The sequence below is a fragment of the Artibeus jamaicensis genome, unplaced genomic scaffold (assembly GCF_021234435.1).
Source record: "Artibeus jamaicensis isolate MK-2021 breed Jamaican fruit bat unplaced genomic scaffold, CSHL_Jam_final contig_1128, whole genome shotgun sequence".
Lineage (NCBI taxonomy): Eukaryota > Metazoa > Chordata > Mammalia > Chiroptera > Phyllostomidae > Artibeus > Artibeus jamaicensis.
In genome coordinates this window covers 939,457-955,982 of record NW_026521220.1, presented here as the reverse complement: position 1 = coordinate 955,982, position 16,526 = coordinate 939,457, and the positions used below count along the sequence as shown (strand labels likewise).

Sequence of the window (16,526 nt, the reverse complement as noted above, 5' to 3'; positions counted from 1 at the left end):
CACCCCTCCAGCAGGAGCCTTGGCTGGAACCCTGCCCAGCTCCCCCAGCTTCCCAGGCCTGGCGAGGAAAGGGTTGCAGCGGAGCGCAGCCCCATCTCTGCAGGGCTGACCCAGCAGCCCGCAGGGGGTGCTGTGCCTCAGGGGTGCCACACGCCTGCTAGCTGCTGGGGTCTTCCAGACCTTTTTTTCTTCCCTCCTGAGCACCGGCCTTCCTTGGGGCTTCTTAGGTGCCCTTCATCACCTCAGGACAACGGCTTGTCCAGAATTGCCACAGTGCCACCCAGGGCCAATGCTCTGTGCCCTTTCAGAGGGTCAGCCATGCTGAGTTCCCACGCCAGGAGGGAACTGGCGGTTCCAGGAATGGGCAGCTGCAGCCCCGTCCCCGCCAGGCTCCTCAGCCTTCCCGGGTCCTGCTCCTCTGCTGTAGCTGTCGTTGTTGTGGGTGTTACTTCACATAGGCTCGGTGGAGGTCTCCCCTCTCAGGGGAGCAGACACCCTGAAGCCACCAAGGGTGGTCCCACCTTTCTAGGTGAGGTCTGCTGCCTTCGCTGCACACTCGGGTACAGGAGAGGTTCCCTTCCCGAGCAGCACTGAGCGGGTGCTAGCATGTTGGGAGTGAATACCCACTTGCTTGGGCCAGTCCCAGGATTTTGTAATGACATGCTGGATTCCACCAAATTAGCAGTTCTTTCAGGCCCACAGCCCAGCAGCTTGTGAGCACGCGAGCTCAGCGGTCTGAGGGCCAGTTCCTGTGAGTCCTCCCAGCTGGGCTCGCTTCCTGGACGCTGGCCACACGGTGCGCTGCTCAGCTGTGCAGCGACTTCACCTGGTATGGCACTGGCGAAGCAGCACCTTCCCTGGCCTGATGTCTTAAAATTTCACAGGCCATCAGTTTCGTGTGCCAGGCACCAGGCCGGGCCCTGTGGGGTCATGAGTGTGTCAGTGTCAGAGGTGGAAGAACAGTGACAAACGTGTTGGAAAGTGTCAAGTGGAGGACTGGCCAGCCCAAGTGGCCCATCTGGGGTTGGAGTGCAGGTCTGGGCCTGCTGAGTCCTGACTTCCTGCAATGGTCCTGTGTGGCCTCTGGAGCGAAGGGTGTGGTTCCCAGCCCTCCATTATCACACCCAGAATGGGCAGCACCCAGCACTTCTCTGGGAGAGGTGGTCCCCTCGACTGGGGACTTGGGTTTGAGACTCCCCCTGAGGGCTGCAGGCCTTCCTGTAGTCCCTGGTCCGTGCTCGCAGAGCCTGGGGAGGCCTGGTGATTTGGGAAGAGCCCCTTACTGAGTGTGAGGCAGAGGGGTCCATCTAGGTCCCTGATCCCCCATTGGTAGGAGTACAGCTTCTGTGTGGGTCATTCAGGGGTCTCACACGCACTTCACATCCTAGTTTCTTACGCCTCATCAGCTCATGATGTGGATGGCCCAGTTAGTGGGCGGAGGCCACTGCAAAGGCAGCTAGTGAGGAAGGCTATATGGGAGGTTGCTGTCCCCAAACCCTGGTCTGTGACCAGATGTGGGTGATAAGGGCAGAGCTGTGGGCTGCCTTTGGAGGCACGGGCCTGATTCTCAGCGTTCCTCCGTGCGGGCAGGCCCACTCTGGACGTCCTGTCATGTCAGCGTGTGAGAAGTGGTCCCCTGCCGTCACCATGGTGCTGCTCAGGCACCGTCTCCAGTGTGGCATAAGCAAAGCCCTCTGCCCCTCAGACTCAGTCCCCTGAATGTCAAGTCTGAGATGTTAGAGATAAAATAGGTTGAGGTTCTTGGAGGTAATGATAGTGATGATCGAGCTGACGTTTTGTGAACGTTTACCGTGTCTGAGGCCTGTTCCAAGCGCTTTGCCTATGCTAACCTATTTAATCCTCCTAACAATTCTCCGACGTGGGCACCGGAGTTACCACGGCCTCACACGCGAGGGAACCGAGTGTGAGGAAAGCACGGCAGCGGCGGTGACTGTCCCGCCCGTCAGCCTGCCCCTCCCCTGATTTCAGGCTTCTGGCTCTGTTGAGACGACTCGGCAGCGAGTTGTTTTGCCCACCGAGCTGCTCCTGTCGGCCCTCCCAGTGGGTAGTTGCCCGGTATTCATGCCCCACTCGAGACCAGGTTTCCAAGGTAGCCAAGCAAAGGGTTGGAGGACCCAGCGGGCCCTGTTTGACTTTTTCCCTGATTAGGACAGGCTCACCTGTTTGAGGCCACGCAACTAGTGAGTGGCACAAGCTTTCTTGATTCCTATTTTATTTTATTTTCATTTGAGAGAAAGGGGAAGGGGGGGTGGGAGAGAGAAACATCAGTGTGAGAGAAACAGTGATCAGTTGCCTCCCGCATGTGCCCGGACTGGGAATGGAGCCTGTGACCTTGTGGTCATGGAATGACGCTCCAACCAACTGAGCCACACCGGCAAGGGCACCGTGTTTTATTTTTAATGATGACATTTTATCAATACTGTTGGTTTATTATTTGTACCTCTTTTATTCAAGAAAAGTGACTAAAACACTTTTCTAAGTGATCACAGCCCACCTTCACGTGGCACTGCATTGCTTCCCGTGCCGGTGAGAACCCCGGCCTGGCACCCTGGGTCCCCTTCACTCCCTTTTTGGTGCGTTCCGTGTGCCCCCGAGTGTTGCTGCTGCTTTTGCTCTAGACAGTAGTGAGTTTGTGAGAGAGATTAAAAACATGAAAAAGAATGTCTTTTATGTTTATCGCTACTTTATTTCTAAGGAACTTTATTTCCTTAGGTAGATCTATGTTTCTGTCTGGTTTCAATTCTACCTGAAGAATTTTCGTTTTAACGTTTCTTCTAACCAACTCAGCCCTGACGTAAGGCCCCCCGTTTCTGTGTGTCTGGGAGGGCCTCTTCTTTGTGTCCGGGCAGGGTTGTCTCCGGGGGTGGGACTGCCGGTGTCTTTCCTCGAGGAGCCTGCGGGATTCCTGACTCCGCCCCTCTGTGCGTGCGGCTTTCCCCACCTCCAGGCTTTCCTCTCTGTCTTTGGTTTTCAGCAGCTTGCATACAACGCAGAGGTGTGATTTTTTTTTTTTAATGTGTGTGAAGGAGTCCTTGGCCTGCCTGGTGGTCTTGGTGATTCCACATCTTTCATTAGTTTTAGAAATTTCTCAGGTATTATCTTGTAAAATGTTTTTCCTGTATCTGCCTCATTTTCTTCTGGGATTGCAGTTAGTATGTTAGCTCGTTCGGATGGTCTGTTCTGTCCCCCCCCCCCCCATTCTTTCTCTCACTTTGGATTATTTCTACTGACCTGTCTTCAGATTTCATTATTTCCCTTCATCTGTGTCCAATTTGCTGAGAAGCCTGACAAATACATTCTTTATCTCTTTCACTGTGTTTTTTTCCTTAATTTCTGTCATCTGTATTTGACTCTTGCTTGTAGCTTCCATTTCACTCCTGAAGCTCCCCATCTGCTCATGGATGAGTCTACCTTTTCAACTAGAGCCTTTTAACATATTCATCATATTCATGAATCATGTTAATCTTCATTATTTAAAATTCCCCATCAGGTAGTTCCAGCATCTAGGTCATCTCCAAGTCTGGTTCTGTTGATTTTTATGTCTCTTGATAGTGTTCTGTTCTTTTGTGTCTGTGTCTCATCAACATTTTTGTATTGAACACCAGGTATCATGTATAGGACAGAGAGACTGCAATAAATAATATTTATGCCCGGAATGGGCTTTCCTCATTTGTTTCCAAGCATGGGAGGAGGGGGCAGTTGAGTTAGGCTAGTCAGCAAGTGGAGCTGGGTTGGGCTTTATTGTTGCTGTGGTGACCTTCAGTGCCCCGCCAGCTTCGAATTGTTGGGGTGCTGTTCTGTGCTTAGAGTGGGGGCTGGTTTGCTGGCAGGTGTTGTCAGCGTTCCAGTTCCACCTTTCTTCATGCGCTTGCCTCGCTTCCTGCAGGAGACGGCTTTCCGTGTCCCTCACGCTTGACAGCCCGGAGTAGGGGGCAGGGTTGGCTCTCTGCTGTTCGGTTCAGCCTCAGACCTGGTCGGGCTCTGCCCCTGCATGTCTGGAGTGGGTCTCTCTCAGGGATTTAGTTCCTCCCACCGCAGTGGGAGAGCTAGTGTTTGGGCCCTGGACACGGTTTCCTGTCCCGCCCGCAGGACGGGCTTTCTCTTTTCCTCTCCGCTAGCTGCAGGAGGTCTTCACCTGTACCTGGAGGCCACAAGGTTTGCTCCCCTTCCCTGGGTGGCTTAAGGCTTTGTTCCTCAAGGCAGAACGGTCTAGCCAGGGCTTTCTGCCTTCCATGCAGTGGCCGCTCCAGGCCTGCACCCAGTGAGGTTTTGTCCAGTCTCCCTCCCTGCCCTGACCCTGCTCTTTCTCATCAGCACCTGTGCAGGGCCGTGGAGACAAGTCAACAAGTGGGTTCCAGCCTCCCTTGTGTCTGCGATGCCCAGGAATCTGTGCTCTTGTGCTAGATCATACTTGGCCTTTAGCAACTAATTAACAGTTTTTGCTGAATTCTTACCCGCTTTAGTTACATAGGCCTGTTATGTTACATGACACAAATACTGTGCAATTACATGCTGCTGTGCATCTCTTCCCAATGCCATGTTCAACAACATCATGTTGGAAGCTTGAAATCAGCCAGGATGGGAGTATTTACACCACAGAAATTGATAAATGCTACAAATCAGGGCTTTTCCCCACTGAGAGCTGGTGGTTAAACATGTACCAGGACACTATTGTTTGGAGAAGCTCCCACAAGGTTGACTATGGAGCTTGGTGCCTTTGGTGAGTGGCTCAGTGGCCTCCAGGACGGGTCGGGCTCGGCAGCGTCAGAGTGACTGGTGCGCAGGCCGTCTCCTCTGCGGGGCGGTCCCCAGGCCTCCGGCAGGGAGACTCGCCCTGGGGAGGCTCCTCCAGGCTGGAGATGCGGGGTTCACGCTGCCGCCCTCCCTACCCTCTCCCCGCAGAGCGGAGCCAGGACAGCACGGCCGTGGCGCTCTCAGACTCCAGCTCAACGCAGGACTTCTTCAACGAGCCCTGCAGCTTGTTGGAGGGCTCTCGGAAACCCTACGTTGAGAAGAGGCCGCCTGTTCCCAGTTCCCAGCCAGGACCAGCCAGTAAAGACCTTCCAGGGGCCTCAGAGGAAAGAGGTATGAGACCCGACTTGGTGGATAGAACCGCTTTGATGCTGGTGGCAGTCGGGGCAGCACTGCAGGAAGAGGCTGTGGGGGGCCCCTGCCCGGCCTGGCCTTCATCCTCATGCCTCCACCGGCCGCCCTGGACCTCGGCTGGGCCAGGCGCTCTCCTCTCTGGCCTCCGTTGTTCTTCCCATGGATGGCAGTGTCCCGAGGCCACTCCAGGGTCGTGAGGATAAAACGAGATGGCTTGGAGGGTGGCTGCATGGTGCCTGGATGTGCTATGCGCCCAGTGGCACTTGTTGTTGCTGTTACGACCTCCACCGTGGCTCAGAGTGGGGAAGCCGTGTCCATGGCCCTGTGCTTCTCCTGATAAATGGCTATTTAAAAAACCTTCAGATCCTAAGTGTCACAAATGTGTTTTCTTTTTAGTCTATACCATATCAGGCATTTAGGGGAAAAAATCCCCCTTTCTTGGTGGGGGGTAGGGCTGGTTTTATTCTGGGGTATGCCTAGCTCACTTGGAGCCCCCAAGTCCCTTTTGTGGAAATCAGTGGCCAAAGCCCCACACCGGGCCTGCCGGGAGATGGAACGTGGCCCAGGTGTCCTCTGTGCTGCTCCGAGGCTGCGACCGGCCCGCCGTCCTCAGACTGTGAGAGCTTTCCCTCTTTGACCGGGGCCAGGGGCTCGCAGGCTTGCCCAGCAGTGTCGACTATAGTGCAGACCCAGGCTGGGGTGGGGTCCTGCCCTCAGCACCATTTTAACTCATAACCACCCTAGAAATAAAACATGTGGGTGAGTCCCATTTTACAGGTGAAAAACCCAGGAATCACTGTGGAGTAGGAACTGGCCCATGGTTGTTCTGTGCCCTAAACTGTACCCCATGCTGCCTCCCTGGGTGGGCTCTGTGGGAAAGTGAGGCTGGTGGTGACCTGGCTACCCCAACGTTCCACAGCTGCTGGGAGCATCACTGGGGCTGTGGAAGGGGAGGGAGGAAGTGACCTGTACTCCCGACCCTCTAATACAGCGGCTGTTGTTCACGTCAGTCTCAAAAATAAGATTACTTTTACTAGTGCACGAGGGGCCTGTGGGACAGCAAGCGGCTGTGCTTGCTGTCGTGTCCTCACGGGGCTCCCCCCCGAGCCTGGGGTGCTGCTGAGCAGAGAGGTCAGCTTTGCTTCGCCCAGTCTACCCAGGCCTTTCCAGACTTGTGAGGAGCATGCTGCCCTGTCCCTCCTCCATTCAGAGCCAGTGGGTCAGGCAGACAGTGTGTAGGGCTGGCCATTAGTGAAGAAGGTGGGGCCAGAACCAGGTGCTGCAGCATCTGGTGAGCTTAAAAGGAACCATCGTGGGCTTACGCCTCTCCTCTGAGCCCTGCTCTTCCTGGGAGGCACAGTTGATGGACTTGCTGTTGGGAGAGTAGTGGGACCTCAGCCATCTCCTGAGCTCCCGTGAGAGGGGACGAGATAGGGCCCGTCCCTTAGTAGTTCAGTCCACTTCACACGGCCCCTGGGGCCCTGTGCTAGGCTCCGGCTGCAGGGCAGGGGAGGCACTCACACATAAGCTCGGTGGGATCAGTGCCACTGGACGGGTGGGCCCGGACACTTTGCACACACTGCCCTGGGGGTGGGGGGGCCTAAAGGAGGGGTGGACACTGACTGCAGCCCTGAGGGCTGTGAGCACATGGGTGGAGCTGGAGGGGGAGGAGGGCAGGGAGTGTGTCCAGGATGTGGGAGACAGTGGAGGGGGGCGGGCAGCAACAGCAAGATGTTCCCAGGGGCTAGTCACTGAGTGTGAGGCTGGGGGGAAAACTAGGGGGACGGCAGGACTGATAGCAGGTGGCTTTGGGTGTCCTGGGAGGAGTCTGTCTTTGTGTTGGCAGTCAAAAGGGATGGGATGGTGGCAGGTGGACTCAGCATGAGGGGACCCTGGGGCCTTGCTTCTTGCCCAGTCTGCACTGTCCCAGCCTTCTCCTGGCTGATGCCACAGTGAGGAAGAGGCTGTCCAGCTGGGGGCATCCAGGGGCTCAGCACACAGGACACACGAGTGCCAGAGCTGGTGCCAGCCTCCTTCTGTGGTGTCCTCCAGGCAGTTTGTGCCAGAGCCCTGGGGGCCTGGAGGCCATCTCTCCCTCAACACGCTCCTACCACCTTCCTTCCATCCCTTCCTCCCTGGCCTGTCTTCTGTAGCCCCGGTCGCCCAGCCCAGGCTCGCCTGTGCAGCCTTCCCTGCCATCCCGGTGGAGCCGTCCTGGTGCCCAGGCGCTCAGGGCTCACACACAGCACAGCTGCCGCCCTGGAGAAGGATGTCGGGTGGGCTGTGGGCCGAGGTGCTGACTGGTGGAGCAGGTGCAGCCCTTTGTGTGCCCTTCCTGGCTGTTCTGTTCTGCGGTGGCGGCAGTCACGTCTGCCCTCTCTGTGCCACTTCCAGGTGCACCTGCACAGGTCCTGGAGGCGGGACAGCCTTGTGCTGCCATACAGAGTCCAACTGTAACCCCTGCTCTCTGCAGCCTCGGGGCCCCTCTGCTGTATGCCAGCTGGGACATCCTGTTTCACAGGGAGGAGACTGGGAGCTGCACCAGTCAGCTCACTGAGGGGCCTCCATCGGGGGTGATAGACCACGTAGGGCAGAGACTGAAACTGAGGTGACTTTCTTTTTCTTCTTAACTGTAGGAAAAACTGACGAATCTTTGGAGAGCACAGAAGGCTTCCGAGCCACAGAGCAAGGCAGCCAAAAGCCTGTTGCAGAGCCCCCAGCCTCTACCTGCACCCCTGTCAAGTCCTCAGCACCTGCGCCCACCCCGTGGGACGGGAGGAAGAGAGGGGACCCCGCCGGGGAGCCAGCGGCCTTCCCACAGGGGCTGCCGGCTGGTGTGGAGGAGCAGCGCCAGTTCCTCACGGAGCAGTGCATCGCTGCCTTCCGCCTGTGCCTCAGCCGCTTCCCCCAGCACTACAAGAGCCTCTACCGGCTGGCCTTCCTGTACAGCTACAGCAAGACCCACCGTGTGAGTGGGCACCGGGAGTGGGTGCTGGGCCAAGCAGGTCGGGAGAGGGGTGAATATTCCTAGGCTTCGCAGACAACTTCAAGGGTTGGTGGGCAGAACAAAAACAGGTTGGAGCTGCTCAGGGTCTCGGGTAGCATTGCCGGCAGGGCTGGGAGCGGTGACTGCAGGAGCAGGGTCAGTCCCAGAGTGGTCAGCTTCCCAGGTGAGAGGTGGTGAGGGCTGCAGACTGCAGTGAGGAGTCACAGGGGGAGTGGTCTCGGAGGCTGCTCCCACAGTGGGACCGCAGGCTGGGGTGCTGGCCGTGGGTGAAGGCTGAGGGCTAATGCAGTAGGCTCCTCTCCTTGGACCTGTGAGGTTCTATGTAGCGACGCACATCCTGCTGTCAGGTCCCCTCACCCCGACCATTCTCGGTCACCCTCACATGGCCCACCATGCACCTCCTCGGGATGCAGAGAGGCCTCCCTCCCGTCTGTCTCAGGGCCTTGCTTGCTCTGGGCTGTCCCCTCTGGTTGCATCTTGCAGAGGCCTTCTTGCCATCTCCCTGCTCCGGCCTTGCCTCTCCAGTGCAGCTGCCAGAGTCATCTTCATAGCCTCGGGTGCAGGGGGCTTGGTGCTGACCACCTCCTCCAGCTCTTTTTGGAAAGCAGATGGTGCAGCAATTCCTAACAGCTGTGCCCCAGGCTCGAACACTCCTAGGGGTTTCCCAGCCAGACCTGTCAGCTGGCATTTGGCATTCGTGGGGGACCGTGGCATGTTATGCATTCTCTCACTCTCTCCTTGCTCTCCCAGGAGGCACTGTGAGACAGTGCCTTGGTTGTGGTCTCTGTCCCCTCTTGAGCCTTATTCAGAGGGTCAGGCAGGTTGAAAACACGCAGTTGAGCAAATAAGCACATTGTGATAAATACTACGGACGAGATAATGGGGTCGCACATAGTGGTGGGGTGTCACCGTGGCTGCCACCGCAGCTCCTCAAAGGCACCTGTTACATTGACACCTTTATTTTGGCCATAGGCAGAGCGGGGGACAGTGGTGGGCTGCCAGAGAGAGCAAGCAGCCTGGGCACATGGCAGGCCTGGGTGAGCAACCGGGGTGAAGGTGAGGGCCCCTGAGGGCTGGGGTGGCGGGAGCAAATAGGGGTGGCTCTGGTCTTTGCTCTGTCTGGCTGCGTCTTCAGGGAGGTCCAGGATGAAAACCCCCTCTTCCCAGAGGCCCCTGCCAGCCCCTGTCACTGGCTTTTCTGTGGGATGTTTGAAGAACTTCAGGAAGGGCAGTTGGTCAGAGAGACAGACTCTGGCCTGGCACTGTGTATACGACAGAAGTTGTTACTTGGCAGCAGTCTGTTGGGGAACTAGGCACAGGTAAGCGCCCTGTTGCATCAGTGACTGCCCAGCACACTTAGCGGCCTGGCTGGTTTTCTCAGGACGGAGCAGGTGGAACCGGTGTCGTCAGGCCTGGGGCTGGGTGTACCATCTCTGGCTCTGTTTCTGCTGTAGGCTGCCTGCCTTTCCCAGCTGCCACTGCGCATCACTGCTGCTAGGCCAGGCTCGAGCCTGGCTTGCTCACTGCCCGCCCTGCACTTCACAGTGGGGCTTACCGCTGGTCCCAGCTTTCGGGACCCAGGCAGATCTGGGTTTTAGTAAAACCCCCTCCGTAGCAGTCTGCGGGGCCCCGTTGGCTGATGCTTCCTTCTTGTTCCTGACATGTACCAGCATTGCTTTGGGAACCTTCTCCCTTCCCTCTTTCGGGACCAGCAGAGCCCAGGGCGGAGCTCTCACTAGTCTGGGGTGGAGGGGATGCTGGCAGCTGTCATCCAGGACTTTCCCGCCTTGGGTGTACCTCTCTTCTGAGGCTGCCTTCTGAGTAGGACGAAGTGTGGCAGGTTGCCTTCTCCAGAAGCCGAGATGGAATTTGGGGTGCAAGATGCCTATTAGGGATGAGCCCTTGTGGAAGGGAGGAGGAAGATGGAGGGTTAGGTGCAGGGAGAGCTGAGCTGTGGGCCGAGCCCCACGGAGTCCCTGGTTGTTTGCCTCCCACTCTCCCACCTTCCCACGCCCACTAAAGGGCCGTCATCTGAGCAGGAGGGAGCCTTTGCAGACAAGAAGGGGCTGCTCCCCAGTCCCAGACACTGGCTGCTGTCATCATGACCTGTCCCCTCACTGGGTGAGTTTTTTAAATGTGGAAAACAGTATTTATGTCAAAAGTAAAAAAAAATAGGAGAGGGGACATTCTCCTAATCACAGTCCTGCTACCCTAAAACAAGAGCAGTTTGTGTATGTTTCTTCCCAGTTCTTATGTACACACACTGTTTTCTGTTACTTCTGAAGCTCCAGGAGGGGGGACCATGTCCTTCCTGCTTTGCATCTGGGCACCTGGCTCAGGGGCAGTCATGCAGGCGTGAGTGGCCGTCCAGAGTCAGTCCAGCAGCCTCCCCCAGGCCCGGTTGCTGCACTGGCCCCTGCGCATGTCAGAGCATCTGTGCCCACAGTTGGCCATTTCCCGCTCACTGTCCATGAACGTCTGCCAGGTCACTGTGGTCACCCTGTGATGGTCTCCGACTGACCCAGCCATCCCTGGTAGTGGGGACGGAGGTTGGTGTGGCTGTCTGCCCCCTGGACGTCAGTGTTCAACCCCCCACAGACGTCATATTCTGTTTCCGTGGCTTCTCTGTTAGCTGTGTTCCCCGGTTGGGATCCTTGGTTTTCTGGAACGGAATGCAGGCCTCTGTTCAGCAAAATACCCTCTTCCTCGTTCCTCGTGCAGCTGCCTGGGCGCCAGGTGCGCCGTGCGCTCTGGAGGCCACCACACACCTAGGTCCTGACCGTGCCCCCGATGGCTCCTGGGCTTGCTGCATTCAGACCTGGCTGAGTAGTCGTTGCCACCCCAACCTGAAGGGCCGGTTTGTGGCTCCACTGAGAGCCTGAGTGAAAGCTGACCCTGCCCGGGGAATGCTGCCATCCTGGGGGCTGGGCCCTGGGTGTCAGTGTGGCCACAGATCTGTGTGTGACACTACTAGTGTTCTAGGTGACTAATGCAGGACCATTAACTGACAAGCAGCCACACTTTCCAAACACACAGCTCTTTGGTAACAAACATGTCCCGCTGTGTGTATTTAACAGCCACATGTTGCTTCATGAAGGCCGGTCTGTGGGCTTGGCAGTGGCCCTTTACTTTTGCCATCTCGTGGCTCAGTGCTGCCAGAGCATCCATCTCTGTGACTTCGGAGAGGCCCCAGGGCTGTGGGTAGTTTTTCATAAGTGCCCCCAGGTGAGGATCTGCTCAGTTCAGGCCTCCTCAAGCCCCAGCAGAGAAACTATCTTCCGGACGTGGAGCACTACTAGCTTAGCTGCTGGCAGCAGTGTTTTGTGGAAGGGGAGGGAATGTGGGCTTCACAGCCTGTCTCACCTGGGTTCAGATGCTGGCTTTGTGTGGGAGCTTGCGGGTCTCAGGGCTCTTGTCTCATCCTGCTCCCACAGAATTACTGTGACAGCACGGTGAGGGCAGGGTGCTGGGCAGTGCCCCACACACTGTGCACTGGCCCTCAGCCCACGGTCCTTCTCTTCCCTCGTGCCTCCAGCTGGGCCCAGTTCCTCTGTGTCAACATCTCCCATGCCTTCTGGACCCTCCACTGGGCCTTCTGAAGGCTGGGTCTTCCCCTGATGGACCCTTGATGCTCCTGCCCTCCTGCCCGAGGTGGAGTTTGCTGCACACAGGCTGGCCGCAGTGCCCCAAGGCAGGCCTTCTGCTGGCCTGCACCCATGGCCAGGGACACCCAAGGTGTGCTCCCTAATGCTCTCCACACCTTATACAGGGAAGATCGCTTGAACTGAAGGCCACAGGGTCCCAAATCTTGCTATTTCATTGTGTGAAATCTCTGGGATCATGGTCTTCACCAGGATTTTGAGCCTGGGATGCAGTTCATCCTCGTAAAAACCTGGCTCTTCGGGCCTGTGGGCAGCCCAGGAGAAAGGTCACATGGATTGGGACACCTCTCATCGTGAGGGTCCTGGACTTCACGGGTGAGATCCAGGGTGGCCCTGCCCTGACCCCACCCACCCACTGCCCACAGATGTTGGGGAACTGAGCCCCTCCACCTCCTGCTTGGAGGGATTTAGGACAGAGTGGTTTATAAGATGGTCCCTGGGGCCAGTCTTGAAAAAGAACAAACTTGGAGGATTCCACCTTTCCGATTTCAGAACATACTGTAAATTTATAGTAATCAGAACAATGTGGAATATTACTTAGCCTTAAAAAGAAAGGAAATCCCAACACATGCTGCAGCACGAACGGATGTTGAGGGTGTTGTACTAAGCAAAATAAACCGATCACCAAAAGACAAACACTCCATGATTCCATTCACATGAGGTACCCAAAGCAGTCAGATTCAGAGAGGCAGGAGCATGGCAGTCACTGGGGGCGGTGGGCAGGGAGAAATGAGGTGTGTAATAGGCACAGAGTTTAGGTTTGCCGGCTGGAGTTGTGTAGATCTGTTGCACGGCAACATGAAGACACCTGACACTGCTGAACTGTGCACTGACAGATGGTTAAGACGGTAAATGTTATGTGTTTTGTACCACAGTTAAAAATGAAAAACAGTGTGGTACTAAGGGTGGATGTGGAGGTCAGTGGAAGAGAATCGGGAGTCTGGAAACAAGCACGTACGACGTGGGCAATTGATTTTCAACAGAGGTGCCGCGGTACTTCAGTGGGGAGGACGGTCTTTCCTGCAAACGGGCTGGTGGGACTACATAGCCACATGCGAGAGAACAAGTTGGACCTTGCTTCACACCACATACAAAAATTAACTCAAAATGGATCAAAGACCTACATTTCAGAGCGAAAACTCTAAGGCTCTTGGAAGAAAACATAGGTGTCAATCTTCATGACTTTGGATTAGGCTGTGGTTTCTTAGATATGGCGCTAGAAGCACAGGTGACCCAAAGAAACTGGACACCATCAAACTGTAGGACTTTTGTTCTTAAAGGACACTACCAAGGTGAACAGACAGTCTGCAGACTGGGACAGATGTTTACAAATATGTATCTGATAAGGGATTAGATCTAGGATTCATAGAGAATTAAAGACAACCCAATTTAAAAATGGGCAGAAGATGTGAGTAGACGTTTCTCCAAAGAAGATATGCAAGTGGCCGATAAGCACAGGAAAAGATGCTTCACACTATTAGCCATTGTCCAGTGTAAGTCCAAACCATGTTGACGTGGAGCTTCACTCCCGCTAGGACGGCCAGAACTGAAAAGACTTTAGCTTCTGCTCGAAGGCACCTGCCTGTCTGGTGCTGGGCCTGGAGGCGCATGAGAAGCTGCCGCCCAGTGCAGTTACGAGGGGCAAGAGCGTGGGCACGCTAGGGCTGTGTCCCCCGCACGGGGGCCAGGGTTTGGAAACACTGGTGGTTCTCTCCAGACCCAGTTTTCTGTGGAAGGCCTGTTGGTTAGGTCCCTGCTGCTCCCCAGGCCTGCTTTGTAGTTGTCCCTCCGTCTCAACCCGGGCCTGCTCTTCCCACTCTTTGCAGTCTCTGGTCCTCCCAGGTCTCGATGTTTTAAAAGAAAGAGGACGAGAATCCAACTTCAGCAGGGCATCGGGATGGCCTGACCTGGGCTGGCATCTCTGTGTTGCTTCTCACAGCACCCTGCTGGCGGAGAAGCGGGGAGCCCAGGCTCAGGGGAGACAGCAGCTTGTTTTGCACCCCTTGGTGAGGCTGTGGTGGGGTCTGGACTCTGCCCTGAGTGGTGGCCAGGCTGGTGAGGGTCCCCGGGGCTCAAATCTTGACTCTGCCTTTACCTTCCAGATGGAGGAGACAGGTTCTCTGGCCCAGATCCTTTACCCGGTCATGTGTGGTGGATGCCCAGCCACTGCTAAAGGCACGTAGCCACTGCTTTAAGCCTTGCTTCAAGGCTGACCCAGGAAATGCTCACTGAAAGCCCAGCGAATGTTAGGCCTAGTGGCAGAGGCTGGGGGATAGCAGAAGGAAGGCCAGCCCACCAGCCCCCACCCTCAAGACCATGGCCAAGCGCAGCAGCCAGATAGTAATAGGCTGCTGCTGGTCAGTGTGTCAGGAGCAGTGCAGTGAGCCACAGGTGCTGGCACCTCCAAGCAAGGTGGGAGGGAAGAGGAGAAGGGCCTGTTCGGTGGGAGAGGCTGCCTGGGGCGCAGCGCATAGCCTGCCTCTGGGCCCTGGGCTGGGGCTCTGCCCGGGTCGTCTAGCCCCTGCACTGCTCACATCAAGCTTGTGCTCGGCCAGAAGGCTTTCCTCTTGCCCTTGAGGGCAGGCCTGAGTCTTGTTGGCCATGTTGCGGGAAGCGGCCCACCTTTAGCTGTGTGGATTTCCCCTCTGGGCTGGAAGCACTTCTTGACCCAGCTAGCGTCAAAGTTGTCATCAGAAAGTGACACTCAGGGAGGACTGTTCAGGAGACTGAGGAGTATGGCACAGTCAAGAGGCTAGTTAGTTAGCTTGCTCTGATCGCAGCCTGGACCCAGGGACAGGCGGTGAGCTTCACGACCTGTACCAGCAGTAGGACCAGGCATCACGAGGGCATGCCAGCCACAGAGCAGGGCATTTCTACCTCCCTTCAGCCCCTACTCCCTTTCTGGGTATACAGAAGGGGCCCCACTGCAAAAGATGCTGTGCCCCAGCCCCCCATGCGGAAGCCTTGGGCCACTGCCCATCCTAGCCAGCCAGCCTTATGTGGTTTGCAAAATGAAAACTCAGTATTTTTGTAAACTCAGGAATCTTAGTGATGCATGTTTTTTTAATTACTGTTTTTTTAAATTATGTTTTATTGATTATGCTATTATCAATAGGGGAAAGCATATTGATTATGCTATTATCAATCAGTTGGCCTGATTTTCCCCCTTTGTCCCCATCCACACAACACCCTCACTTCCTCGGGCAATCCCCACCATTGTTCATGTACGGGGTCATGCATGGAAGTTCTTTGGTTTTGCCATTTCCTATACAGTACTTTACATCCCAACTCTGTAACTACCTATTTGTATTTCTTAATCCCCTCTTCACCCATTTCCCCTGACTCCCCGCCCATCTGGCAGCCATCAAAATGTTCTTCATGTCCATGGTTCTGTCTCTGTTCTTCTTGTTCTCTTAGCTTGTTTTTTAGATTCAATTTTTGATAGATTTGTATTTTTGCCATTTTATTGTTCATAGTTTTGATCTATTTCTTAAATAAGTCCTTTAACTTCATATAATAATGGCTTGGTGATGATGAACTCCTTTAGTTTTTTCTTGTCTGGGAAGCTCTTTATCTGCACTTTGATTCTAAATGAAAGCTTTGCTGGGTAGAGCAATCTTAGCTGTAGGTCCCTGCCTTTTATGACTTTGAAAATTTTTTGCCAGTCCCTTCTACCCTGCAAAGGTTCTTTTGAGAAATCAGCTAATGGTTGTATGGGAACACTCCTGTAGGTAACTAACTTCTTTTCTCTTGCTGCTTTTAAAATTCTCTCTTTATCTTTAACCTTTTGCATTTTGATTATGATGTGTCTTGGAGTGGGGCTCTTTGCATCCATCTTGTTTGGGACTCTCTGTGCTTCCTGGACCTGCATGTCTATTTCCTTCAGCAAATTAGAGAAGATTTCTTTCATTATTTTTTTCAAATAGATTTCTAACTTCTTCCTTTCTCTCTCCTCCTCTGGCACCCCTGTGATGTGACCAGCAGACCTCTTGAAGTTGTCCCAGAGGCTGCTTGTGCTGTCCTCGTATGCAGCCTTAGGAGGCTTCTTAATGGACTGGTCTGGGAGATGGGTTCTCTGAGCCAGACTGCTGGGCGCTGCTAGAGGCATTGGAATGTCAGCTGCAGGCTGATCCTCCTGGCGTATTGGTGCTCAGAAGTTAAAGGCTGGGGCTGCATAGTTCACTCTTGGTTTCTGAGTGTGGAGCCAAGTGGCTCTGTGCTCCTGACTAGGGGCCTGCTCAAGTTTTGAGGACTCTTGCTGCCCAGGTAGCCCCTCTCCTCTGCTCACTTCTGCCTCCTCCAGGTAGTGGAGGCAGAGGAGGGGTGCCGCAGTAGGCAGGAAGCCCCGTCGCTCACTGTGAATGGCTGCAGCATCAGTTTCTGAGGCCCTGGAAAGCACTGAGTTCTGGAGGAAAAATGTTTTGGCAAACTGCAGCCCCTGCTCCCGGCAGCCGCTGAACCTCAGTGAGAGGGGCCCCCACATGGCCCTTGGTGTGACTCCTGCTTGGGTGCTCCCCTCTGGGGGCGGGTTCTGAGCAAGAGAGGCCACTTGAGTGTCAGGCCAGAGGAGTCAGTCAGCTGTGCAGAGGGCTGTGGGTGGCACACACCTTCTTGCCTACTTGGGGCTGTCCCTGTCCCCCTGGTGCATTAGGATATCCACGTCCCTCTGGACTGGGCCCCGCATCAAACCTGCTGAGTTAGACTAGGTTGGGCTGCAGCACTGCTGGGCA

General features: G+C 55.4%; 1 protein-coding gene across 2 annotated transcripts in view; it reads left to right on the top strand.

Annotated features, from left to right (window-relative positions):
* The window catches only part of CABIN1 (calcineurin binding protein 1), a 123,959-nt gene that overhangs the window by 62,865 nt on the left and 44,568 nt on the right, over positions 1-16,526 (top strand). For both annotated transcript variants that reach the window (XM_037158721.2, XM_037158720.2), the window contains exons 27-28: positions 4,924-5,106; positions 7,764-8,095. In XM_037158721.2, coding sequence (XP_037014616.2) covers positions 4,924-5,106; positions 7,764-8,095 — 515 coding nt within the window. The remainder of the gene's footprint in view (positions 1-4,923; positions 5,107-7,763; positions 8,096-16,526) is intronic.